General features: G+C 47.0%; 2 protein-coding genes across 9 annotated transcripts; one reads left to right on the top strand and one right to left on the bottom strand.

The window, feature by feature from the left end:
* Positions 1-1,016: 1,016 nt before the first annotated feature.
* Kank (KN motif and ankyrin repeat domain-containing protein 2 kank) lies at positions 1,017-24,013 on the top strand. Of its 8 annotated transcripts, none has more exons than XM_033379040.1 (11): positions 1,017-1,088; positions 11,175-11,218; positions 14,727-15,013; positions 15,108-15,612; positions 19,583-20,013; positions 20,075-21,459; positions 21,899-22,366; positions 22,421-22,667; positions 22,730-22,942; positions 23,042-23,242; positions 23,303-24,013. In XM_033379040.1, coding segments are annotated over exons 1-11 (3,951 nt in total). In that variant the 5' UTR covers positions 1,017-1,086; the 3' UTR covers positions 23,471-24,013. The 8 variants fall into 8 exon arrangements, with proteins under 8 accessions (XP_033234931.1, XP_002138725.3, XP_015040339.2 ...); XM_002138689.3 differs by lacking the exon at positions 1,017-1,088 and adding an exon at positions 7,577-7,593; XM_015184853.2 differs by lacking the exon at positions 1,017-1,088 and adding an exon at positions 9,117-9,582.
* Cyp317a1 (Cytochrome P450 317a1) lies at positions 23,656-26,882 on the bottom strand. The gene has a single exon (XM_001361418.4). It carries the CDS (start codon positions 25,759-25,761, stop codon positions 24,196-24,198), a length of 1,566 nt encoding a protein of 521 aa, XP_001361455.2. The 5' UTR covers positions 25,762-26,882; the 3' UTR covers positions 23,656-24,195.
* Between the last annotated feature and the right edge of the window lie 461 nt (positions 26,883-27,343).

Raw genomic sequence — 27,343 nt, 5'->3', positions numbered from 1 at the left:
TTCGCACTAAAAATTCAACCCACATGGGTCGGGTAGCTCGAGTGTTTTATAAGAGTATCCAACCATAAACCAAGCTCAAAAAGAGCATAATAATAAAATCAGGCAAAAGGCAGAGACATTTTGTTGGGGCTTTGCTTTTGACCAATTTAAGTTTTCGTGGCTGCAACGCCAACGCAAAATTCTCAGTTGCGATATTTGGTTTATGAGTTCTTTGCGGCTTGTGTGGGCTTATTGGGGAAGGCTTTAAATTTGGTCTTAGTACTGGTGGCCTTGGAATGCCTCAGCGGAAACCGCTTTTGGGTGGATTTGTGGATTTCGAATGCATATCAGTTGGAAATTCCTCAAAATATTCCAACAGGCAGAATTCTCATGCACAGAGAAGAGCATTCTCATATATCGCCCCCAACTGCTTTGTAACTCTAGAAATTCCAAGAATAACCATTCGTGAGCGGGCAATATCAAATCTACCCATTCCCCCTCACTTTTTGCATACTTGTACGCGTCATGACAACTCTGGACAGGGATTATAGAAACGTGTCTTTAATGTATCCCATAGATGTTTGAACTGCTCATCAGTTTGACGTTGAACAAATGTTAGCCTGCACGTTCAGCATAAATGAGGCATTAAGCCACAATTGCCAATGAACCCCAACAACAGAATCGGAGGCAAGTGCAGTCAAGGCGGGCTTAATTAACATGCAACTGGCAACGTTCCAGTCAGCAACAACAACAACCTAACGACAACAACAAGTTGGAAAAAAGTGCAATCCCAAGCTATCAAAAAGCGAAAAAAGGTTTCCCTTTTGGTTTTTTGCGCTGTGTGTTTTGGCTAGAAGGTGACGAAGACGTCGAGCAGTCTTTGTTTTGCCCATCACAAGACTAATGATGCTGGGGCCGCATGCAAGGCCTGCGCCCTGCAGCTGTTAATTAAACTGCAACGGCAAGACCGGAAGAAGAGGAGGAAGAACTGCAGCATCCAAAAGCAATTACGGTAGCAGAGGCAGAGATACAGTGGCAGAGACAGCGGCAGCGGCAGTAGAAACAACAATCGTCAACGGCAGACGCAACAGCAACAAATAAAGCAACATGTAAGTACACACAAACACACAAAATTATGGGAGTTAAGATTTCTAGAACAAAAATTCCAATGAAATCGTCCCTTTCCTTCTTGAGCTCCATGGAATAGGTCTAGCCACCCTTTTGCTGAGTGCCTCAGAGTGCTGCTGCCTCTGAACTTTCTTTCAGGCTGCTGCCAAAGCAGGAGCTGTGACAAAAGCAGCAGCAGCGGCAGCAACAGTAGCAGCCTCCCCATCGACTTTCTAAGCCAGTTGCCAATTTGGTGCATTTCGCCGATTTGGCAAGAGTCAGGAAAACTGGCCAAACCTAAAACAGGCAACAGGCAACAGGCAACTGGCAGTGCAAACAGCCATGGACAGTGGCTGTCGTCAATTGTTTACCGGGTCCCCGCCACTGAGAAGACGACTGCAGACCGAAGACCGGGGACCAAAGATTGCAGACGCCAGACAAAGATGCAGTCGTAGTCCCAGGTCCACGTCGAAGTCGAAGACTGGGTCGCGTGTTTGACACAAATGCCGCGAATAGTTTTGAAGGCGGTTTGGCCTCACTGCGACTTATGGTCAAAACCACCGCTGACTTGTGCAAACAAGAAGTGTGTGTCCGTCAGTCCGTCCGTCTGTCTGGGTGTGTACATATCTGTGTGCCGGCTGCGACTTCCTGTGACTCTGCTGATTGCGTTTTAATAAGCCGCGGCGAGTAGCTCCGAGATACTTTTCAGCGGTCCAATGTTGCATGTTTGCTTAAAGTAGCCGCTCAGCAGACGCCCAAAGACCAATAATCAGGCAAAGACAAGAGCACGCAAACTATGCCATGGGGCCTGGGCATTTGACTCGCGTGCCATTCCAGGTCCAGGTGGGTCACCATGGGTTAAAGTTGCTCGTGTTGGCCCCCAGGCTATCTGCCCACAGAAATCTCTTTTCGATTGTCTTTTTTCATTCATTGAACTCGAGGCGTATTTAATGAATACTTCCAATCTCATCAGAGATGGTCTTGAAGGCAGCTGGAATAAAATACCTTTCTTTGTCCACAGATTTATCTTCTATTCTTTGAAAATTCCTAAACTACATGCTTGGATATGCATAAATAATTACCAGTGAAGTACGAATTGTTTACAGCTAATCAATAAAAAAACAAAGCTTTGGATAATAGTTCTACAAAATCGAAAATCCATAAATTCCTTGCTGATGGATTAATGAAACCTTTTGAGGCCATCATTAGGTCTGCATAATACAATAATCGCTGTATCCGTAGATCGATCACCGAGCCCAATGGAAACAATGGGAAAACTTTTATTGTCCAGCAGCAACAATTTCCATTTATCTGGCCATTGTGCGGCGGCAACAGCGGCGGCGGCTTTGAAGCCAAGATCCATGGAATCGGGCTTGTGGTTGTTCCGACTCCCGCTTGGGGCATTCGTATTTGCCATTTGGCAATTTGTCGTTGAGATACGGCAAGTGTTCGAGTGTCGGACGGACTGATATGCCAGGCATGCTCTTAAGTGGCCAAGTATCTTTTATCCATAAGCCGGGCTACACTGTTGCAGCGGCGCATTGCCCAAGATCGATTGATTTCGGTTCGTAATAGTCTTAAAGTGGTTGGGAAATGCAGCCGCTTGATGTCCATTGAAGTCCATTCATAAGCCATTGGCCACGCCTCGTTATGGTGACCCTCAGACACATGAACTTGGTTAATAAAATAAGCCAACAAATAAAAGCGAGCTCAAAAAAACAACACGCACTCAACAAGACAGCCAATAAATGTCCGACAGTGCAAAAAGGCCATAATAATAAACGTAAATAGACACACAAAAAAGCCACCGACTTAATGCTAACAAATTTGAGGCAACAACAGCTGCTGCAACAACAGCAGCAACAAGTTGGCCAAGTTTTTGCTTTGTTTTAGTGGCACTCATTAGCCAAGTTATGAACACCATTCAGCGGCTACACAGTAGCTGCAAAAACAAACAACTAAAGATTCGAGCACGGCGAAATATGGTTAAAACGTTTTGAAGTCGAATGCAGCCCAAACACTGCCGGCCAGAAGTGCTCGCATGTGTGCCTGCCAAGGTATAGCTCAACCTTTGTACGAAAACTTTTGGCTTGCAGTGTAGCTGATATTTGATGCGTTTCTATTAGTGTTTTGCCGGCGTTTTAGGCCGCCCCGTTCCCATGGCCCACCCAATCGAGTGTTCCCAACGCACAAGCACACGTTCTCCTGCAATCAATTAAACGAAATCTGATCTGATCCGATCTGTGGGCTCGCTGTGGGCTTTGAGGCTCTCTAATACCCCAACAAACACCAATTGTTAGACCACAAAGTTGCACGAGTCGTGTCGCTGGCGAAAGAGAATTGGTTTCTCATTTTCATTGTGCTGTTGGTTTTTTTTTTGTGTTTTTGGTTTCTCATTTTTTGTGGCATTGTTTGAGCGATTTGTTTGAATTTCGCCGCCCGACACAGTCTGGCTTGGGGTCTTGCAGAAGATGCCTCGCCAGCTTTTTGGGTATTTTTTCAACATTTTTTTCGAGCTGTGTGGCTTGGCATTTTATCCCAGTCACGCTGCAAGTTATTTGCGCCGTCTCTGGTCTGAGGTCGTGCAGGGACCAAGTTCTGTCTTCTCTGTTATTATGCCAGCCGGTTTCATCGTCATAAAGGGGCTCAAAAGAAAGAAAAAAAAAACGGAACACTAGCTGCAGGGGTCGAAGAGTTGTATACCCTCAAAGATCCATTGTTTCCAAGGAAGCTTTTTTGTGTTTGATGAGAGCAGAAGAGTCTTAGAGTCCTAGTTGTGTTCGAAATAGTATCAGCAATTGGCACTCCTCCCACATTTGTCTACATACATATATCTGTTCAAAATCGTTGTATCCTCTGTGAGGGTATACAAAACTAAGACGAAAAGAAAAGAACTCGAAATGAAAGCGTCTTGAGTCTGCACTTTTTCGTTGGGTAATCCGAGCTCTGAGCCTTTTGATTTATGCAGTTGCAGTCTCTACTCTTTCGAGAGGGTATTCCTTGGGAGAGGGTTCTACTCGCATCAGGTTGGGAGGTGGAACTGTCATGACATCATGATTGAGTTGAGAGCCACAGGAATGGTAGTTTTTAATTAAATTTTGGAATAATTTATCTAAATTAAAGATGAAGAGCATTTGCGATTCTTCTTTAGAAACATTGCCATGAGTTTTGCTCGATGCCCCGCACTTGTTGAATTTTGATATCTGGTGGGAAAACTTTGCTAAATTGGTTGGCCAAAGAATCTTCTGGCAGCTGCTTTGGGGCGACTCTCCTCTCCCAGTATCGAATTATTCACCGCTCGTTTTGTTTTGACTAAAAAGTAAGTCAAAAGCTCGTTATGCAGGCAGCCAGCGTCACGGAGATCTGTGTGCCGTGCCTGCAATTTGCAAGTAATTCAAGCCGTGTCGAGTGGCCTTTTGTGCGTTTCATATTTTCGGCGATGAATGAAATCGGCTCTCGGCTGAGCGCCAACCTTGCGAATGCCCGGCAGAGCTTCCGCTGCCGGGGACCGTGTCTATTATGTGTCTCTGTCCAATTGTGTGTACAATAATTTGTACAACAGCAAAACGTGGCCACTCCAATGGAGCAGGCCCCTCCGAAGGTTGAACTTTGTGCGAATCATTTGGCCCCAGGGCAAGTGGACTTCAAGTGTTAAAATACATAGAAATTACTTCATTTCCATTGTGGATGGAGTTGATGTGGTTTCCCATTGTGGCGGCGGTCAAGTGGGCTAATGACTGCCGGTAACTCGAGACTCTTGGAGATCACAGATCTCTGTGCTTGTGCTTGTGGTCGCAAATTAATTTCTATCCCTTGGACAGCCAGGGGGGACTGTCAGCAGCATTACGGCTACTCTTGTTGATGTTTTCACACCCTGGCATCTTCTATGCTATTTTTTTTTGGGGCTATCGGATTACAGTGTCTCGACGTCTCTGGAGGCTGAGCCTCGTTTGCATACGACACATAAACATTCGACAAAGGCAACTTCTAACGATGCCGTTTGGAATGTGTTGTCACCATTTCGCGTTGCGTTGTTGATCCGTTTTGGCCTCCAAATATTTGCATAATTTTCGTAGAATCGTTACTCCTCCACCTGCTCGCCAAACTAGCGGCCAAATGCGCAGTTCGAACCGGGCTGAAAGCTATTTTCAACTTTTGTCTATATGCTCACGATTTGGCCATAAAGTGGCAGCCACGAAGCTAGCCATGTACTCGTACTCCAACTCGTACTTTCACCGCCGCACACATTTCAAATTGAAATTCAATTATGAAACCCAAAACGCCCAGACTCAAGTGGAAGTCAAACCCATCGCTGAAGGGGGAAATCAATGCGAAAAGCGTTAATATTTTATATATTAATTGAAGGAGTGGCAAAGCTAACCTTAGGCCATACCCACCGATAGGTGATACTTGAATGCTCTTCGTGGGAATCGTTTTGTATTTCATGGGTTTCTCTTCGCTTTGATTTTGTTTGAAAAATGGCACATTTCTTATCAGCAGACTCTGAATAATGCTGAAATCCGTGCGATCAGTGCTCGGCATCTTTAAAGCCAGGTTGATTAATAAGCTCGAATCATCCGATATCGGATTATAGCCAGCCATATGACCTCGTTTATAACAATGTATTTGGCCAATTAAGAGGCGGGGCTGGTTCATTTATCTGTGGCATCGTTAGCGTCATCGTTTTCGAGTCGTTCTGTTGATTGTCGTATGCAAATGACGTATACGCCCCGATGTCGGGGCTGGGGGAAAAACACTCACTATTGCCGGCCAAATGTCAGGCGAAATCTGTGAATCTGTCACTGACTTGTCGTCTATATTGTATCTATCCTCTCCGCTCAACGAGCTCTGTCCGGTGGAAATATTTTCGTAGTGATGCAATAGCGCGACTTGGCTCTGATTTACAGTCAAGATACGTGCGATAACCTCACATTGAAATTGCATTAAGATTTGCTGTGGACAGTGTGAGGCATAATCTCTGAGTCGTGGGGACGTGGGTGGGTGTTGGCCGGGGAGATGCGATCGTCAAAGGCGATCACCTTTTCTCTTAACGATTACAAACGCTTGCAATTAACTCAAGTACTATATTTACAGACAGCAAACAGCCCCGTCCACTGCCCCGATCCATGGCCATAACATGCTATATCATAATTTACAACTTTGACGTTTCTGCCGGCTGCAGAGTCAGGCCTCAGCGCACGCGTTCGCCGCAATTCTGTTTTCGATTATGCGGCTCATGGCTTCCGGCAGTCGTAAGACTTCATCTCTAGCTATACATATCTCTGCCACTCCTTCCCTACCTCCCAGTCCTGCTCTATCTCCCTGCCCGACTCCGACTCCTTCTCTGGCCTTGATGGCTTGCCCCTGGCGGCGTTTTGTATCTTGCGCTTGCATCTTGTATCTGTTGCTGCCGCACCACGACCACATGGGGCGGTTGCAACAAAATTTGTTAGCCTGTCATAAACTGCGCCAAATCGCATAAATTACGGCCGCCATAGACCGTTTATCGGTATGCAAAAAAATATCGAATTTTTATCGTCTTGCGCCGAGCGAAAGTGTCGATTGCCTTCGCCTGAGAAGCGTTTCGAGTGCCTTCTGGCCAAGCAATTTCTTTTAATTGATTTTCAACAGCCGTGTGAGATTCTCTACCCCACTTGCAGCCTCTTGTCTAGACCCAACGTCATCGACAGAGTCAACGCCAACGCACGAGATGCGGCGTCCCTGTTGACAGGTGTTGATTGAAATGACCCAAAAAAAAAACAGCACCAACAAAAATTAGAAGGAGGAACAAGATACAATACGTTGAAGATGGATACATGCGTCTCGCACTTTTGCTATGTTTATAAACAGCTGGGGAAAACATTGCGGGAAAAAGAACTCAATCAACTTGATGGGGAAAATATCCAATAACTGGCAAGGGGAAAACAAATGCTGCATTTAGAAGAGAGATAATTCTCTTGGAACGGTATATCTTTTTGTGGTGGAGCTTTCCGAAGACAACAAAAAGAGTCTGAGAGGAGAGTGAGCGACTGAAGGACTACATAAGCCAATCCATTACCAGGCAAAGAACCTTCTCGTTCACCCATTTAGTGGTGGCGGTACTCGTAAAAAAACCACAAGAAAAAGCACCCACAGACTCGAACATTGTCAATGTTCAAATGCAGTTGTCTACCCGTCAACTCTTTTAACAGAAAAAACCCAATACATATGACCTACTCGCACACGCGGACAGGTCCGCCGATTAGATAGTCGCCCAGTCATACACATTCATGCACTTGAGAGAGTCATTACAACGCATGTCAAACTGCATGTCATACAAGTCTGTCGGTGTACGACACCTTAGATCTATTTACCGACACTCAATATCTGCTAAAGAGATGAGTTCTGAAATGGGTGGATGAGCCAAATCCATTGGGTTAAGAGTAAAGCAGAAATTAGATGGAGAGTCAGGAAAGTTCTGTCTGATTTCAAAACCCATCGTCACAAGAACTGAACATCTGTACATATGTAAGTACTACTATTCTATAATCAAATTGTTTATTCAAATTGTAAGCTTAATTAAATGTTTACTCCGTTGAAAACAATAATCAATTGATTATTATTTACACAATTGCCGTCTTACGGGGCAGGCATCGATGTCAAGCCGCCTGCCTGCCTATCAGGCGGTCGTCTATTGAACTCCGAGTGCCAGTGCCAGTCCATGAAATGATATTTTTATTTCATAATTAGTATTTCCTCTGGGCATTGATTTTGTAATTTATGTTAATTCCTCTGTTCATCTGTTTTCTATGGAAATATGAATATTGTATACAAAATTTCATGCTCTATGAGTGGACCGAGAATTTCTATAAATCTGTCACGAATCGCAGGGGCAGAGGCGTCTTCGTTTTGGGGCTTTTCAACAAAAACTTAACTTTAGTTAAGTGAGCCGGTTTCGGTTTCTGGCGAACTCTTTTCTGCCATTCATACTCGTATCCACGAATTCATAAACAAGTTTTCTGTTTTAGCCAGCGGTTGAAGCCAGTGGTCTTCGCGGCTTTTAATTAAGCGTTAGTGGATTCGCTCATTGCTCAAATGTCGAAATAAATTGCTGCAATTATTTATGCGTCACACCCAATAGATTTCTACTTGCCGGAGGGTCTTGCCCACGCTTCTCTCAATTCATCAATAAATGCTTTATTGATGAGTTTTCCCTCGACGATCCAAGGGCCTGGGCTGCCCACTGAGTGGTCTTTCGGCAATCGCGACTCGGCCATAGAATTCATTGGATGTCTTCGAGCTTGGGCCATTATCCTCTCCTCAAACTTCTGCCTAATGGCTGGCATGTCACAGAGATGTCTTCCTCAGTTTGTCAGCTATGGCAACTATATTTTCCCAGCCAGCTTCCGTGTAAAATAATGATGCCATCGCTAGAAGATCAAACAGATCAGGAGCCAGGCAGGCGGACAGGCAGGCAGGCAGGCAGCAGGCGACACTGAGGCGACACCTTTCGAACTTCATCAATCATTGCAAATGCTTCCGCTGCCAGAACGCTGAGCCACAGCCCACCCCAATACCGAAAAGTATCTACACAGCGGATGGATACTCGCACAGAGATACAGAGATAGGTTCGCTTATCGGGCATGTGTGGAATCGGGTTTGTTACGATACTCGCGCGAACTGGTTTCGGGGCTGGCTGCTAAGCAGTCACTTACTTATATTTATTAATTATCGTATCGATAGCTCGGCTTGGCTTGGCCCCGGGCCCAAATCTGAGTCTCAGTCCGAGTCTGAGTCTAGCAACAGCTGAAATCCACTTGGCATTGTGCTTTTTGGGTATCGGTTCGCTGGGGTTCTGTGATTGCCAGTGCGCCGCTCTTTTATGGTCGACAACCAAAACAAACACAAAAGATACGGCAACGCACACCCATGCAGCGAGAGACCTACACAAAACAAAGATACACAAACACACGGACAGGCGGACAGGGGGACTGGTGGGCAGGGGGACAGGGGGACAGGCGTTACAGAGCATAAAGTTCAGGCGGCAACACTCGTGAAGTTTTTCTCCCGGCGCATTCAGTTCGATTCGGGCGATTTTCGAGCGCGGAGCGCCTAACTCGCACAGAAAACCAGCTGAGAAAAAGACGAAAAATACGTATATCTGAACGAAGTACGGGCAACTAAAAATGTCCAGCTCTGAGTCAGCGGAAAACTGAACTAAACCAGAGTGCAGCGAGTGTGTGTCGTGTCGCGTCGTATCGTTCTGTCGCCTTCAAAGTTAATTAATTTCGGCATAGAATTTCCATTAGCTAAAAATAGGTGCATTAAAGGCGAAACGCGAAGCCAAATGCTAATTAAATGCCAGCCCAGAAAACCATCCAATAAATGCCACTAGCACATTACGTATGCCGGCGATATGATTCTCTCCAGCCAGCCGCAGTACAATGAGTCAGAGTTTGCCGAAAAGATAAGACACCTGACGCCCACCGAGCAGGAAGCAGTCAAGCGCTTCTGGAGGTAATGATAATGCGGCCCGATCCGCCCAGATCGATATCATCAGAGCTCCAAAAAAGGGATCAACTCACACGCCGTGTGTGGGGGGAATCGCGGTAGCGATCTCTGATTATGGCTTGGCTTATGGCGGTGTGGAGGGTGTGATCGAGGAAATACTCCTAAAATATGAGACTGATGTGTGTTCAGGCCATTCCGGCCAGTCGGGGGGATCTATAGTGGAGATGGAACTTTTATTATTTGGCAGCCAACTCCACAACTTTGTCTGCCACAAAACCGAAGCCAATTATCATAATTTATAATTATGACAACGCTCCACGCTCAACCAGGAACAGTCACAACAAATTGTGGCTAGACAGCAGCATCGAACAGATCCAGGCAGGGTGGGGAATAGGAATAGGAATAACCCAACAAGATGGGTGTATCATAATCATAAACACGCATATTAATTTGGTCTGCAATCCAAAAATACGCGATGCCGCAACGCGTTTCACATGAATGCACCAGGGCAACTGGGACTGGGATGGGGATGGGGACGGGGATGGAATGTGGAGTTGGGGGGGAGTGTGTCCATGTCAGGCCTTTTCCATTCATGCAACAACATACCAGCCGCATAAATCAGTTGACGCATAAATTTTCATTTTACATAAATTTTCAATTCGCCCAAAAGATGGAAACATGAAAAATGACTCAAAAATATGGCAGCAAATTGCAAGACGGCTTTCCATTCGATATTCTTTATGTACGAGTAGTATTATTTTTATATCAGCAAAACATGACAGGTAATTAATTAAATATTACACGAAAATTAAAGGCAAAGCATTGCCATTCTCCTGTTTTGGGGGGATTGGCTAATTGCATGAGGATTTTTGGATTGGATCCCCATTCCCCGTTCGCCGTTCCCCGTGCCCCGTTCCTTGTGGACCCAAACAAATTATAAATAATTGCAGTTTCCGTTTCCAACAAAGTGGAAAAATGAAAAATGCAGCACGCATGTTACATTTTCCCGGAAAGAGAAAGAAAGAGCAGCAAAGTTCACTAATGAGTTCTGGGGTTGGGATATGGGATGCCATACCGTGGAGTCGTCGCCTGCTCTCCTCCGATGGCATGGCAAACAGATTATTGTGGATTTTGTGGCGCGCGCATATTTCCAAAGATGTTTCAAAATACCGAACAAAGGGGGCGACAACAAGAACTCAAAACGCTGACAGCTTGATATATTTTATTATAATTTCCTCCCTCCGGCAAGTGTGGCTCCTGTCCATCCATCCACTCGGGTATTTTTGTCTATATCTGCTCGTGTATCTGTGGTATCTGTGCCTTTGCCGCATTCTGTGTCGTGTGTGTGCTGCACTGAATTATTTTTAAATGACAATTGTCTCAGCCAAAGCCCTGGGACTCGAGGCGAAGCGAAACGCTTTCCGGGCGTTTTTCTAGCGTTTCGCAAGCGACTTTACTCGCCGCTGGTTGTTTGGTTAGCCCTAAGCTCCATAAACTCTATGTGTTTACGTTTTCCTTGGCTCTAGATATTACTATTTGCTTTTCCATTTGCCAATTTCCTAACAAGAATTTCTTTTGTCCGATTTGTGTCTTTCCAGGTCGCTGGTTTTGCGAAGTCAACGCGCCTTCATTGAGGAAAATGGTAAGTTAAGACCTGGCGTGGGCCCCGGCTTTAAAGCTAGAAACGTGTCTTAGACCCCCACATGACTGGCATTCTACAGGCAACAACAACAGCCACATCGGATGTGGGTCAACGTGACGCCCGCACAGAGCCGCCAGTGCGGACCAGGCCGGGCCAACACCCACAATTGTGGTCTGCGTTGCAGATACAGTGTTAAAGACACACTTAACTTGGCCGAAAAGGCAAATTTGTCACTGCATCACTCGGACTGGGCGCCGCAACGCACTTTTCCAACGTCCAGACGCGATTCGACCCACGCCCGCGGCTAAGAAAATATCTTTCGACTCCCTAATGGAAATCACTTTTGGCAAGACCCACGCTCCGCCACCCGATCGATCCTCCGACTGCGACGTTTAATTAAGCCCAAAGCCAAGACCCAAACTGGTTTCGGGCTTAAACTGAAATATTTACCGCGATATCAAATAATTTGGTCTCTTTCTCGTTTGCCAATTTATGACAGGCGGATGTGAGGTGACAGCTCAGGCTGTGGGCGTGGCCCGTGTTGATAGCTCATGTGCCATTCGCTCATTCGGCTCTGGCGTTAATTGCGGCAATTAAAATGGGAATTGTAAATGTCACCTGGCCGCCGAAATCCACTCATTAGCCACACACGAAGTGCCAGCCCTGATTCTAAAATCAGCAACGGGAAACTTTATGACACGTTCAAAGAACCATAAAAAATAAAACCAGAAACTTCCGCTACAATGGCCACAGGAGGCACTCGACTAGGGTAGGGCCAACATTAATTGGGTAATTAAAAGTCAAGAAATGAATATCCCGCGACGCATCTGGGGAGCATTCTAAAGAAAATAAAAAGGAAACCCTAATGTCTGAAGAGAAAATAAACCGAAGTAATGGGGACTGAGTTCATAAAGTTCGAAATTGTTAAATATTGAATTACAAACAAATTGTTAGAATAATCCATATACTAGGAGGGAGGAGGCGTATCTCCCAAAACTCGAAAACACTTGATTTTCATTTAGTCGCCATGAATATAGCCATTATTCATTTATGTTACAATATATCTGGTTGTGTTTTTGGTTCGGGCATGCAATTAGATCGAACAGCGTTGCACGTGTTTTGCATAATTAAATTTTTGCGCCTTACGGTAATTTGCGTGGCTGCTGCAACTCCAGCACCGTTAGCTTCATTAGCCGTTGCAGCTGCCACAGCCACTGCCAGTGCGACTGCAACTTCCACTGCCGCCTACCTGTGTAGCAGCCCCAGCCCCAGCCCCAGCCCCAGCCCCCATACGAGCAAATTGTAGACATGTCAGTCGAACAACCAGTTTGGTTTCGGTGTTTTTGTACTTATACCCTTTGACCCGAAGGGTATGCCTGTTATGGTATGAAAATTCATTCATTCAATTCTCTGGAATGCAACTATGGCAGGATAATAAATGGACAGATCGAAGACCTAACAAATATCTTCTCATATTTCGAAGCAGGCATCCCAGCTATCGGCTAATGGAAGACTATCTAAACATAAATTTTTATCAATTTTGGCAGTGTATTCCAATATCGAAGATATATGTCTTTGGTTTTTGGTGGGCTTTTTACGAATTTCATTCACAAGTCGATCGAGTTCATTTGTATGCCGGACAGCATCCGTGCATCATTCAGTAGCACGCCTACGCGAAAATGTAGTCATTACAGAAGACCGATCCGCCTGAGAGCGATCATGATAATGATGATTGGAACGGGGACAGCGACTGGGACTGGGACTGGGACATCGGACATGGGACGTGGGACATGTGGAGACCCAACATCGGCTACGTGCTCGGCCTGAGCATGATCGTAATTCAAGTGCTGGGCTAATTTCTTAATTTTTATGTGAGTCGGGTGCCGGAATACGATTTATGTAGGCGCCCTTACATGGATAACAGATTGTGTGCAAATAAAGTTGTTAACTTTAAATTTAACTTGAAATGATTGCGGATTGAGTTCAAAGACTTGCAGTTGCAATTACACGCCAAAGTGAAAGTTAAGCTTTGTGTTAAACAAATCAGTACTAAATCAGTACTACACATCAAAGCTACGTGCTCTTAATATGGATGCAAACTGCATTCTCGACACGCCCACCAAAGCCAAAATCCCATTGAATGCCAAAAACACGGCACTGATTGAGTGGTTGAGTGGGTGGATGTGTGGCTCTATCGGTGATAATTAAGCTGGTGAACAGCTTTGGCCATGGCCCTGTAGCCGCCTGCTAATTACGGCTGCTGAAGCTCATCAATATGCGGTCTCTTAACGTGGTCCAACACGTATACGTCGTGTGGTGCAGCGCCAACACTTTCCCAAGACACGCCCACGCCCACGACCAACGCCCACCATCGTCTGGTTTGCTTTTTGTGAATGAAAAGTGAAAAGTGGCAGAGAGATTCGATCGGAACTATTTGTAGTTCGCCAAGAGATGGCGCTGCCGTAAAGCCGCGGACTGGGGGCGCTCTCTCCGGCCTGATAAGCAATGCTAAATGGCCGCGTATCTTATCGGGTCTAATTTGCTGCATGATGATGAATAGAGTGAGAATAGGACACCGCCTAACCGCCCAGTTGGGCGTAGACGTGCGGTGGGAGTAGAACGAATTTTTTAAATATTTCTTAGCCTCTTAGATACTTGCTATCGTTGGTGGGTCGGAATCGGAATTGGAATTGGAGGTCAGCCGCTGAGCTGCAAGAATTTCAAATGTTTTAAGTGCAAAACCAAGTAACCATTTAAATGTTGTGGAATCTGTTCTGGTGTGGGGTCTTGTGGCTCTGGTATGAGGCTAAGAGGCCGCAGCCCCAACCTCAGTCAGAGGCGGTTGTTGACCAAGAAAGTGAGTGAAAAGTGGGAGGATAAATGCGAAAGACCTTGTAGATAAAAAAATGTATAAATATATCATAGTAAACTTAGTGGTGAGGCGATCCATTCAGCGAGTAAAAAATCATTTATTTAAAGATACAATTATTTCCACTATGTAATTTGTCCTTCAACTTGTGCTAAATGCAATCATCAAATGCTTGAATCATTATTTAATTATTATTTTCCTTGATTGCAAATTGTTTCAATCAATGCCAGAGCAGATACACACTCGTACGAATGTATATTGTATCTGAAAGCGCTCCGGGCTGCACATGCCATTCAAAGTGATTCAGCTGGCCAAAAGTGGTTTATCTAAATTAACCAAATTAGTTATTATATGCCGCAATTAAACATAAACAAGGCACGCATTTATCTTACGGATACACAGCCGAGACGACTGCGTTCCGAGAAGAGCGCCTTTGTGGACGCTCAGATTACCAAAGCCGAAACATGTTTGGCGGCGAAGAGCAGGTGTGGCTCTGGCTGCGACGCAGATACACCTTTTGTTCGAATGTGGTCGCCAATACCGAGAATCGGCTGCTGACTTGACCTTGATAGTGACATTTAGATACATCTTGAATGACTTTGATTCTCATCTCCCTCTTTGTTTCTCCATCTCTCACAGCTCGTCAGGTGGCTGGCGGCAGCACCAACAGCTCCATCTCCAGTCCCGAGTCGTCGGGGATGAACCGCTCGGTCCGCAGCTGCAACTGCTGCCCCTATGGCTACCACATCGACCTGGACTTTGTGCGCTACTGCGAGGCGCTGGCCCATGCCAAGCCCAGCGAGGAGGAGCAGCGGCGCAGGGATCGCCGTCGCTCGCGGAAGTCCATGGAGGTCATGCTCGGCTTCGAGAGCCTCTTCGGCGGCGACTGGCAGGCGGAGTCACGTGTCCAGGGCCGGCTGGCGGAGGTGAGTGCCGGCTCCTGGGTGGCCCCAGATGCCGCTTTGATCTTGCCGAGCCTCACACTCAATTAACTTGTCACCTTTCGTGTTCCGCTTGCAGGCCGCACATGAAAGCGATCCAGATTCGCCACGCGGAGTCGGAGGAGCAGGTCTGTCGCAGTCCTATACCACAACGCCGTGCTATCGGCCACGATCATCGTCTGTGCCTCGCTTCACTTACGGCAGCATCCCGCCAAGAGCCGAGTCGCCATTCGGCACCGCCTCCTCCACGTGCTCCTCCTTGCGCGGCGGCGTCGAGAGTGATGCGGGGATCTATCAACAGCGCCATCAGAGCTACGGTCGGCCGGCCATCAGTCCGCCGGAGACGCGGGCCTTCCTCCACGACGCCCTGGACGAGGTCTGCAGCGATTTCGAGCGCACTCTCGAACGGACATCGGTCAAGCGGCGCAAGGCGGGTGCCCCCTATGCGGGAGGCTCTCTTTCCATGGACAGAAACAACAATAAGTTGATGTTGAACCTGAGTCCGCGCAACGGCTATGGCCAGACGGAGGCCCGCGATCGGCGCCTGGGAAACAGCACGTGGGACCGGTACTTTGATGTGGCAGGTGAGTGGGCGACGAAGATGTCCCCGAAAATAGCTCCCCAGAAAGAACTCAATTTATCAGCTTCCCGCTCTGCTGACGATGACGATGGTGATTCATAGAACATGGTGCAGATACACGTACTGCCGCCCTGGCAGATACTTTTGCTTTCTTTTCTTGGCAATTAGCGCTGCTCTGCTGCGGCACATGTGACATTTCCACGCACGAAAGTGTGAACAATTTCGCACAACTGTTGGGAGGGGGGAAAGAGGGGAAAGACTGTACAGTGGAATGAAAAGTGAAAGCCAGGAACTTATTTGAATGGAAAGATGATGAAAGATTTCCCTACTCGTAGTTTTTTCTTTATAATCTTAAAGATCTATCCTACAAAATATCTATATAAGTATGCCAATTTTGTTCACCATAATGCCAGCGATTTTAACAATTTGATCCCATTGTCCATCCAGTTTTCAGCTCCGCAGCTGTGTTAGATCAAAGAATATTTCAATTTCCGAGGACTCCATAAACAAGATCTGACCGAAACTCTGAAATCAGAAATGTGTTGCACAAAATACAGTTTCAGCTTTAGCTACACAGACATAGATGCAGATTCAGATGCAAATGCAGATACAGATACAGTAACAGTAACAGTCGGTTTTCATCTTTGGCATTTGAGACTCAATTGGCCTGGGCTCTTGCAACGTGCGGCAACGTGGGGCAACAACTTCAAGGCAATTTTTGAGGCGTTCGTATCTTAAATCAATTTGAAATGCGCATTTGGCGCTCAATTTGCATGCAAATGTCGCTCCGTCTCGTTTTTCTTGTATTTTTGCATGCCATAAATTTTCGATAGAGTGTGCAAAAAAATCAATGCAAATAAACAAATCAAATTGTCGCGTTTTAGTTATTTTTTCGCTGTTGTAGTTCGAGTACGAATACGAGGACCTGGACCTGGACCAAAGAGTTGTCATTGATTAATGGCCAAATGGCCAGAGAGCCTTGGTAATTGCCGGAGTATGTGCCTTTAATAAATGGCTTTCAAATTGAAATAAACATGGCCAAAATGTTTGCCACAAAACATTTCCAACAGCTGAAAAAACGTGCGTGTAAAGCGGCATTTCGGAACTGCGGGACCCAGCCCATTCCCAACCCCAAACTAAGCACCAAACACATTTATCATTAGATAAATACTGTCTAGAATCATAATTAGTATACATATACCTATATGCTGGCTATTTATAGGGAATACAATTGGTTAGGGTTTGAAAAACAATCAGATTTAAAATTCGCCATAATTAATTGCAAACAGATAAGATATGAAATATTCCCCATTGAATACCAATAGAAACCATATGCCATACACACACACACACGAGTATGTGTTTGATGATGATTTATTCCACATTATTCATGAATCAATAGCCCATAGATCTTCATGGCCTTGACTCAGAGACCACATTGGCATCAAAGCCAGGCAAACACTGAATGCAAATTGATATGCAAACCGACAATCAAAAATCAATAATATTTGCCTATGAAAAACGAAAACAAACACACTCTGCGTCCATTTTAATACCCTAGCAAAGAGTATAATGATTTTGCTCAGATGCCTGTAATGCAAACAATGAATAGGTAATAATGATCAGCAAATAAATATTTATCTGGCGTAGAACTGCTATGGTGATCCAACCTGATGGTATATGCCACAGCAAAGGGTATTCAATGATTCGGTACACTTTCGAACTATTAGTTATGTATTACCACACGTCACTACCATAAAAATTATCAGCTTGTGCTGGTAATTGTGCATTTAGCTTATCAGCCACAAAAAACAACAAAAAACGAAACGGGGGGAATATGTTTTCTCGCTTTTCTCCCTTTCAGCCTTTTATTTTGATTATTTAATTTGTATTTGCTGAGCGCGAACCTTATCGCCGGGCTATCTCTGCGCTCTCGTGCTCTCCCGTCCAATTGGTTTCCATTTAATATTGTTGTTAGTACGGACGTAACATTAGTTTTTCACAAGAGTTGTGTTAAATAATGACACTGAAATCTCTGCTGCTAAATGCTTTTGTGTCGCTCTTGTTTGCCGATGGTCGAATGAGCGAAAAAATCTGACAGCAGTTGGTCGACGACTTTCGAACGAATAGCATAAGAAATGTGTGTCTGTCTAGCCGCGTAATCAAGCACGATATTTGAAATGCAAGAAATCACGATTCAACCATAAAAATACGTTTTAAAGGCAGTTAAAAATTATACGAAATACCTGAAAAAATGTAACTAAAATTCGAAAGCAGCGAAAACGAAGCGAAAAGAAGATAATGAAATAAATCAATCCGAAAAGCATAAATCACATTAGCTAATACATAAATTAAATGGTGTACCCTGTTTTCAATAATATGCTAGCGATTCTAAGGAAAATCAAACACGAACTAGTGCAGAGTGAGTGTGGCTGAAAGCACCGCGCCTGTTTCTGTGGCCGCCACTGTACCCACAGTACACCGCACAGCACAGATAGCATGTGATGAGCTTTTCGCTTTGATCTGTCCACGCTCGCCCCGATATATGGCAAATCAAATAATACAATATTATCTCTAACACAACGCTTTAATTAACGCCACCAGAGATTAAAAATAACACAAAAACACAGACTAATTAACAAAATTGTGCGGACAGCCAGAGCAAGTGCAATGTGTGCTGCCTTGGCCCATATGCCACATGGTGTGCCAACAAACTGAACTGAAAAATCGCAAATCAATCAAATGTATGCCACAGCCGATGATGCCCTGCCACGGAGACGTCGGCGGCAGGCCCAGAGGAGCCCCAAACACAAGACGGAACCAAAGACCAGTTCGGGCAAGAGCTGGTGGAGCGACTGTAGGTTCATTAGCGGAAAGATCTGCCCATTTCTGACTCCATTTAGGCCAATTTGCTGGGCCATAAAAACTGATTAATTATGTCCCCGGTCAATGCTACCAAGCGTCAGCCCCTCCGGCTCCCACCCCAATTCGCCTTGACCAAAGTCGTTCAGCCAATTTGGCACCGAGCACAGAAAATAGAACTCTCTTAGCCTGAAAGTTCACTGCACAGCCGCCAGCATAAAAATAAATTAAGTAATAGCAACAAAGTGGGCGAAAAAACACAACACGACCAGAGGGGCAGAGCCACGGGAAATACTTGGCAAGGCTGACAGCCCGAGATGAGTAACAACTTGTTGTTGCAGCGCCGGGTGGCGGCAGGGGGCACAGTGCGTATGAACGATATTGGGAAAATGCGGGAACCAAAATATGTTTAGGTATTTAAGATGTAGATTTCTCGTAGAAATATTCAGCCCCGACGAGTAAAACTATATAAACTTGTCTCTTGTGCAAATACTCGGTTAAGGTAGCAGCAATTAAATAGATAGTCTATCATCATTACGACTTAAACATACCCTCTTCTACTTCTATGCGTACCTCCTAAAATCACTTAAATATTGATGGTAGTTCTTTTACAAAATTGAGCATTTTCGGAAGCACCTAAGTCTAGCTTTTAAGCTCTTGGTAGATCCAGGTATGGAGCCTGACTGAAAACAGTATACCCTTCTACCTGAAGTAGAGTAACGGGTATTAAAACTAATATTGAATAATGCCTGCCTCGCTTTGCTTATCACTGCCCATTCGTTTGCTCTCTCGCCCAACACCAGACCCATACAAATGTGGGGCTTTTGTTCATTGTCTTTGCTTTGCTGTGCTGCCTGTGAAAATTATGCGAACTTTGGCACAATTATTAAAATTAGATTTGAGGAGCAAAATGTATTTTATCAGCATGAGCATTTTGCATTACTACTTCGCCGAGCCGTGGGCGTTTTTTCGGCCAGTCGCTAACGGCCAGCGCTCATGGCAAGTTTGCAAATCAAAATCGTGTTAACCAGGTTAAATGGCAGACCAAGTAATCAGCAGAGCTTTAAGCCAGTATCAACTACTATTTAACGTCGATTTCTTGCACTCCACAGACTCCTGCATAGCGGGCAACCGATCACCGACGAGCACTCCGCACCTCTTCCTGCGCTCCAACACGCTCCCTCTGCAGCAGCGGCCCAGCCCCGCGGAGGTGCAGTATGAGAGCTATGTGCAGGCCACGGTGGCGGCCAATGCCAAGTCGCCGGTGGAACAACTGGAATCGCCGAAGGTCGCAGGAAGTGCACCGCCGCCCCCGCCACGTCGCCATCACCTCCTGTCCACCTCCAAGGAGGGGGAGAAGGAGAATGGGATCGGAACCGGAACCGGAACCATGAGCAGCTCCATGCAGTCGCCGGTGAATTCGGAAGCGGGTCAGACGACGGCGGATGCCCAGGCTCTGTTCCAGATTCGCGAGCAGATGGCCTTGAGCCTGAAGCGTCTGAAGGATCTGGAGGAGCAGGTCAAGGTCATACCCGACATGGAGGTGCGTAGCTAGCTTTTCATTCCGATACTCCTGAGCTCATATCCCCGACCCCCTTTTTTAGTCGGAACTCAATTCACTGCGCTCGGAGAAGCAGCGTCTGCTCCGGAAGAACGAGGAGCTGGTGCGTGGACAGCGCCAGACTCCCTCGCCACCGAGTCCGGGTCTGAAGAACGCCTCACCCGTGCAGTTCACGCCACAGCGCATCAGTCCCGTCTCGCTGGAGAGCCTGGGGTCGCGCATGCGCAGCAGTTCGACTTCGGCCTCGACTTCGCCAAGCATCATTCGACGCGATGTGTCCACCCAGGCGGCCACTCGGGTGACAGCCACCCGGGACGTGGCCGTTGGCTCTACGTTGAGCATCCGTCATGTGGCCACCCAAGAGGCGGCGGCCATTTACTCCCAAGCGGAACTGGAGGAGAAGATCGATGTGGCCCTGAGCAGCCACCAGCAGAAGCAGCTAAAGAAGCTCATCACAGTGGGCACACAGATGTACGTGCCGAAGCGGGAGCAGCGTGACTCGGGGATGCAGACGGTGGCGGAGCGACCGAAGCTCAAGTACAATGTGGGAGTCAGTGCCAAGCCCGCGACGAGGGAGAACTTCACCAGCTGCAAGCCGGATGTGCGCACTGTGGGCAGCTCCGAGCACCGCATCGACGAAGAGCTCTGCGAGAAGTGTGCCATCAGCAAGCGATCAGTTGGCTGCGGTCCGGAAGTACCCCCGGAGAAACCAAAGCCACCGCCACAGATGCCGGGACGCAGCAACACCTTCAGCCTCGGAGGGACCGAATCGCTTACCCTCATCCGGAAGGCAGTGGGCTGTCAGACGCCAGTTACCATGGTACACAGTGCTGGTAGTCAGACGGCGATCACTACGGTCCGTTCAACCGGAGCTCAGGTGACGCCGCAGCAGCAGCACGCGTTGGTGCAGTGTGGGGCAGAGCAGAGCACTCGCCAAACGGACACCGACGGCCTGCAGCGCCTCTCGAGGAGCGATACAAAGACGGAACAGGTGGCCGAGTCGGTGCCACGCCCACGGACACGCCACACAGCCTGCAATACGGAGCAGGAGCGGGAGCAGATCAAGGTACCCGCCACCACCCACTCCGCCTGCAACACGGATGAAATTCGCAAACGGGATGTGGGCTGCGGCGAAATTGTGAAGCCCCACATCTCGATTGCCTGTGCGGCCAACTACTGTGATTCCTGCAAGGAGGCCATCCAGGACCTGGCCAAGGGCTTCTCGAAGGTCAGCCCAGCCACCACTCCCGCACCGACCAAGCCGGGAACAGTACGTCGCTCCACTTCGGCGGACTCGCGCATACCGCGGCCCAAACACATTACTAGTCCCAGTCCGGTGCGGCGGGAGCTCAAGCGGCAGAATACCTACACTCTGGCCACGTCCTCACAGACGCCCAGTCCACAGGTGGAGCGGAAAACGCGACTGAGGTGAGTTGTTCTTCTTCCTGCTGGGGCTCTGCTCTCAGTCCCACTGTAAAAGCATTCTTAGAAAAGCTTGTCTCGCTGCGAGCTTTTAGCCAAGACACAACTCAATGATGTCGCAACGCTCTGTGAGAGATGGAGGAAAATGTAAACAAAAAATGGACCTGCGCATTGTGGGCTTCCCCGAAATGGGAAAATCTCAGTAGGATGACCTTCAGTCAGGCTTTAGTTTTCGCTTTGGCACATTCGTGGCCTCGCTTCTTTTGTCGCTTATTTTGGTTTTTGTTTGGATTTTGAGTTTTCCGAATGGTTTTGCCAATGTTCTCCAGCCTGAGCAGCTTCACGTGCTACCCGCTGCTGGTCAGCGGGTGCTCGGCCCTGGTGCTAACGTGGGTCTTTCTGGCTTTGACTCTCGTCTTCTCAATAACACAATTCTGTATTGCAGCTCACTACAGGAGAAGCCACCGACTATGTCGAGCTTCCATTCACCAGATTCGTCCGGGGAGTCACAAAGTTTTATCAGACAGCCGTCCAGCAAGCAGAGCCCTTTATTAGACTTCAGCCAGGTGGGTGACGATGAGCTGATTGTGCGCGAGGAGAAGCGCGTCAGTATAAGCTGGTCCCGCGATGTCTCCCCCGCACCACTGATGACATCCTCGGCCACCACATCGGACACAAACAAGTCGGTCTCGCCGGAGCAGGGCCAGGAGCAGGAGCAGGAGCAAGCCATGAGCACTTCCTGTGATTCCAGCCCGCCCTTGGATGTGCAGATTGCTCAGGGAGCACGCAAGAAGTCCAGCACGCCGCTAAAATCTAGTCAAAGCGAGGAGTCCCAGGTGACTGTCATCGAGCGACCGGCCACGAAGGCGCAGCTCCATCAGCTGGCCCAGGCAGAGTCCGAGCCCCGAAAGAAGTAAGTTAGATAAGCCTCATTTCGATTGGGATAATCGCAGTAAACCGTTTGCAGAACCGATATACCCAAGAGCCTGGTGGATGCCCTCAAAGTCATCAATGATTCGCTGCTGAAGAGGCTGGGGGCCAAGCCCATCTCCTCGCAGAGCCTCAAGTCAGCCAAGACGACCATTCAGGAGCATTGGTTCCGCAACTCCAGCACTGGAAAGGCCGATCCCCATGAGGTGGAGGACCACTTGGACTTCTTTGAGTCACTGTCGGTGCCCTTGCTGGAGTATTGCGTTAACCTGTCCGACAACAATGTAAGTTCTGTGCCATTTCCTGAACTAAACAGTCGGATACAAGAATCCTGTCTATGTTTTAGGGCAACACAGCCATGCATTATGCGGTCTCGCACGGCAACTTCGACGTGGTATCCATTCTGCTGGATTCGAAGGTTTGCAACGTAAACCAAACGAATAACGCCGGATACACGTGTGTGATGCTCGTATCGTTGGCCAAGCTAAAGCAACCGTCCCATCGGACAGTCGTGGAGCGACTGTTCAAGATGGCCGATGTCAACATACGCGCCAAGAAGGTAGGTAAGGGGCCGCACAACCCCAGAGACCACAGATCCAGACATCTGATCGTTGTTCCCCTACTAACCGAACCCCTCCGCCCTCTGGTTCCCCAACAGCACTGCCAGACCGCGCTGATGCTCGCTGTGTCGCATGGTAATGGCGACATGGTCGCCATGCTGCTGGAAGCCGGAGCAGATATCAATATCCAGGACGAGGATGGCAGCACGGCTCTAATGTGCGCTGCCGAGCACGGTCGTGTGGACGTGGTCAAGCACTTGCTGTCCAGTCCAGAATGCGACTCGCTGATACAAGATGTGGTACGTATACGATCCCTAGTGATTCCAAACAATTTGTTCTAAATATACACTTTTCCACAGGATGGCAGCACGGCCTTCAAGATTGCCTGGCAGGCCGGGCACCGGGATGTGGGCCTGCTCCTCTACGTCCACGAGCAGATGCTGCGCAGCAAGCTGCCCAATCGCGGCGAGACCGCCAGGAGCTCGCTCCTCTCAATGGCTCTCCACAGCCGCCAGTCCCCGGAGTAAAGCCATTTCGTATTAGCGGCCAAATTGTCGAACAAACCGTTAGTTAATAAGGTTCTAATTAGCATTTTTCGTAGAGTGGCCCGGACAAACCGTAGAAGTGGCAAAGTAAAACACATTCCATAACGAAACTTGAAGAAAAAGAAATGAAACTTAACTTAGAATTATAATTAGGCTTTATTTTCGTGTACTTTGAAATATGTTTTATTTATTATTAAATTTTACTTTAGTGCTAACAAGTAAAACGATTCTAGACTATAACTCTAATTTCGATTAACCAACGAAAGCAGCCAGCTATTTTTAAACAATGTCTTTAATCTACGCTAATAAGCTCAATTCTGCACAGGCCCAAGCCACCAACCAACCATATCAGCAAACGACAATGCAACAAACGATATTTAACTAACAATACTACTTGCGAGTAACTACGAATCAAATGGACAAATATTTTAAAAGATCAAGTATACTTCTATTGTAAGACGGCAAAGTTATTTAATGGCAAAGTATTTGCTCTTTCGAAAATAAATAAATGAATAACTAAAACAATGTACGAGTATATTAAGTAAGAATGCCATTTGTGTAAGGTTCTGTCTCTCAGGACCTCCTGTTCTCCATATTATACCTACATATTTGATAGTTTCGTTAGTAAATAGTTTTAAATTGCTTTCTATACTTTGTTCATGGTTTAAATTCTGTATCCGTACTTTCTAAGTAGATCCCTAAATCCCTCAGACAGCCCTCTCCTCGGTGCCGGGCTCGATGACCCCCAAGGGTGTCAGCTGTAGCGCAATGCCATCATCCAGGCTAACCAGCGGCTTCCTCGAGTTTAGTGTAAATTCGTACTCCATAAGGAGCAAGGCCAGAGCCAGGCGCAGTTGCAGCTGGGCAAACTGTATGCCTATGCAGCTGCGGGCGCCCACCCCAAAGCCGAACCAGGTGCCCTGCTCTTGCAGCGAGTCTCTTGGGCCCCCCCATCGATCCGGCTTGAATTCCTCGGGCTCTGGATAGATATCGGGATCGTGGTGTATGGCATGTGTGGGGATGATCAGGAATAGCTCCTTGACCAGCATATACGTGGGATGATCGGGCACCTGGTAGTCGGTGAGGGTGCGGCGAAGTATATAGGGCGTGATGGGATGTACCCTGAGAGTCTCGTTGATGACCTGACCCAGATATGCCAAAGATTGGACGCACTCATAGTTCAGGTTGTTGTCGTGGCGCTCCATGGCCTTCTTGATCTCCTCCCGCACCGTGGCCTGCACGTCTGTGTGGATTGCTAGCTCGTACAGGATATAGGACAAGGTGTTTGCCGTTTGCTCGTAGCCCGCCTTCAGAAAGACGACGGCATGGGCCGCCAGCTCGTTCTGCAGATGGGTGTTCAGCTCCTTGTCCGCCTGGTATTGATGGGTGATTAGCTCCAGTGCCTTGATCTCCACCAGCAGCTGCAGGTAATCCTGGTGCCGCACGCCGGACGCCTCGCGTTGCCCCACGATGTCCGAGAGTAAAGTGAGGAAGTAGGTCTCCGCCTGCTTGGGGGTCCGGCGCATTCGCAGAACGCGGCAGAAGTTAGGAAACCTGATCATCATCAGATTCATCAAATAGCCGTGCTTGTGACTGCTCACGGCCATCTCAGTCATTTTCTCAAAGTCCTCCAGGGAGTACTTCAGCCGCTGCTGGGCATCCAGGCCAAAGACGCACTTGGCCAGAGCCGACAGCACATATCGCCGCATCAGTTTCTGTATGTGGAGCGTGGAATGCGGCTGCTTCATCAGCGTAGAGGTGACGGTAAGCAGAAGCTGTTCCGCCTCCTCGTAGAGACTGCCAAACAGCCAGGACATGCGATCGCTCTCCAGACTGGGGTCCAGCTTCTGGCGCATCTCCTTCCAACTCTGACCGCGCATGGCGAACAGGTCCCCCGAAAGCGGGTCCGTTTTCTGATTACAGTACAGCCCGCGATCATTGAAGTTCCAGAAGTCCTTGATCATTATTTGCCTGATCAGTTCGCGATCTAGGATCAGAGCCCGCGGCTGCAGCAGAGCGTAGAAGCCGCAGAACGGTCCGCTGCCCTTGAATTTAGAGTAGAGTGCCGAGTAATGAGCCGTCTTCATCGCCTCGGTACTGAGACTCTGTGTCACTATTTGCCTAACGATGGGCCATAGCTTTTTCGGCCTCTCGTGCGGAATGTTCAGATAGTGCCAATAGTCCCGCTGATAACGCGCTGCCATAATTAGCAGAATCACTAGACCCAGCACCACCAGCCCAATAATCGTGAAAATTATCCACATATTCTGCATAATGAGTGCTTTCCTCTGTTTGTGCACTTTATAGTCTATAAAATCACATGTATTTACATATAGAAATCCCTTGGGTTCTGGGAGTCAGTCCACTTCCTTTCCACTCTCTTTCTGTCCCACTCGCGCGCTAACACTCTCCACTATGTCTCCGTCTCGTTCTGCCCGCGGCAGTCGCAGTGTCACCGACTATGATCTAATGCGTTCTTACGTTCGTTACGTTCATTACCGGATCGCGTTGTTCGACTGAGTGCGTTGGAGAAAAGTAACTATTTACGATACTCGCTCTCGAGACCCGGTGGGAGCTTTTAATTTGTTGTTTTTTGGAGTGCGCTACACTGAAGCTTATGGACTGCCGCAGACGGTTCGTGGGCGTCTGAGTGAGGCCAGACAGACAGATGGATACTCGTATTATTTCTTCATTTTCAATGTTGGTGTCGCCATCAGATACTCTCGTTTATGCCTTGTAAGAGATCTTGATCTGGCACATCTCATTGCAGATAAAAATTCTGAGGTAACTATGCACAGTTATTGGCAAAGAACATCACTAAAAAGAACATTTTTGGTTTGGGTTAGACCCTCAAGGTTCTATTTAATGTTTTTATTTACTAAATTGAATGCCAACCCTCATTGTAGGGCGATTTAGTGTTCACCTTGCTAGATCCCCCAATCTGTTATCTTATCAGCTTGCGACTGTATTTTATTAAACATTTTTCTTCAAGTACGGTTATTTTTACCTGTCTACACTGTGCAAGAAATGTGTGTGGTCTTACGCTTTTCCAACCATTCGTGTAATTTGTATGTGAGAACTAATAATGTTCGCTGCTGGACCTTTCTCCTACAGGCCGAATGTTACGCTCAATTAGCGATTAAATGGCATAACAACAAAATACACAAATAGTAACAAAGAAAAAGCTCATCCGCAAAGCCGAAAAGCAAACAAAAAAACAAGCACAAAAAGCTGACAGGTTTAATTATTTGTTGTTGCGACCCATATCCGCACTTGAAATCTAATCAATTGTCAAACAAAAATGAGACAAAAGGCAAACTATATCGCAACCAGGGCTTTTGCCCGTTTTCCGTGTTGCGTCAATAAAAGAAAATCATGCCGCGTTGCCGGATACACAAGAACTGTCAAGAATGAAGTTGCAAGAACTGGCATGACGCTGTGCTGTATTCGATGAGAGCTTGCCTGCAACAGCTGATAAAGAGAGGGCTCGTCATAGTACAGTACAGATCAGCTAAAGGCTATTGGAATAGTATTTGTAATAATAATAATCTTAATGAAAAGATATTCTCACAGGGTTATTAAATACTTCTTAATGGCGAGATTTAATTAGTTATGATTTTAAATTTATGTATGTACTTTTTCCCCTCTATTGTACATGCTTGGCCCACTGTATCCATAAACTGAAGCCTCATATTTACTTGCAATAAAGAAGAAAAGGTAAACAATACATTAAGAATATGAATCACGTCACACAGGCAGTTTAACCATTAAAAAATTCTCAGAGCTGTGCAGACATCGTCATGGTGAAGGGTTTTTGTTTAGCCAACTGTTTTCTGCTGAGGTCCTGGATGTCCT

This window comes from Drosophila pseudoobscura, chromosome 3, assembly GCF_009870125.1.
Source record: "Drosophila pseudoobscura strain MV-25-SWS-2005 chromosome 3, UCI_Dpse_MV25, whole genome shotgun sequence".
In the NCBI taxonomy this organism is placed as follows: domain Eukaryota; kingdom Metazoa; phylum Arthropoda; class Insecta; order Diptera; family Drosophilidae; genus Drosophila; species Drosophila pseudoobscura.
Note: the sequence above shows the minus strand (reverse complement) of the source record. Positions and strands in the feature narration are given on the sequence as shown.

Coding starts and splice junctions, on each gene's coding strand:
- Kank (XM_033379039.1), top strand. CDS start 10,255: ATGAAAAATGACTCAAAAATATGGCAGCAAATTGCAAGACGGCTTTCC. Junction 10,359..11,174: donor ATATCAGCAAAACATGACAG/GTAATTAATTAA, acceptor GTGTCTTTCCAG/GTCGCTGGTTTTGCGAAGTC. Junction 22,367..22,420: donor GAGTCCGAGCCCCGAAAGAA/GTAAGTTAGATA, acceptor AACCGTTTGCAG/AACCGATATACCCAAGAGCC.
- Cyp317a1 (XM_001361418.4), bottom strand. CDS start 25,761: ATGCAGAATATGTGGATAATTTTCACGATTATTGGGCTGGTGGTGCTG.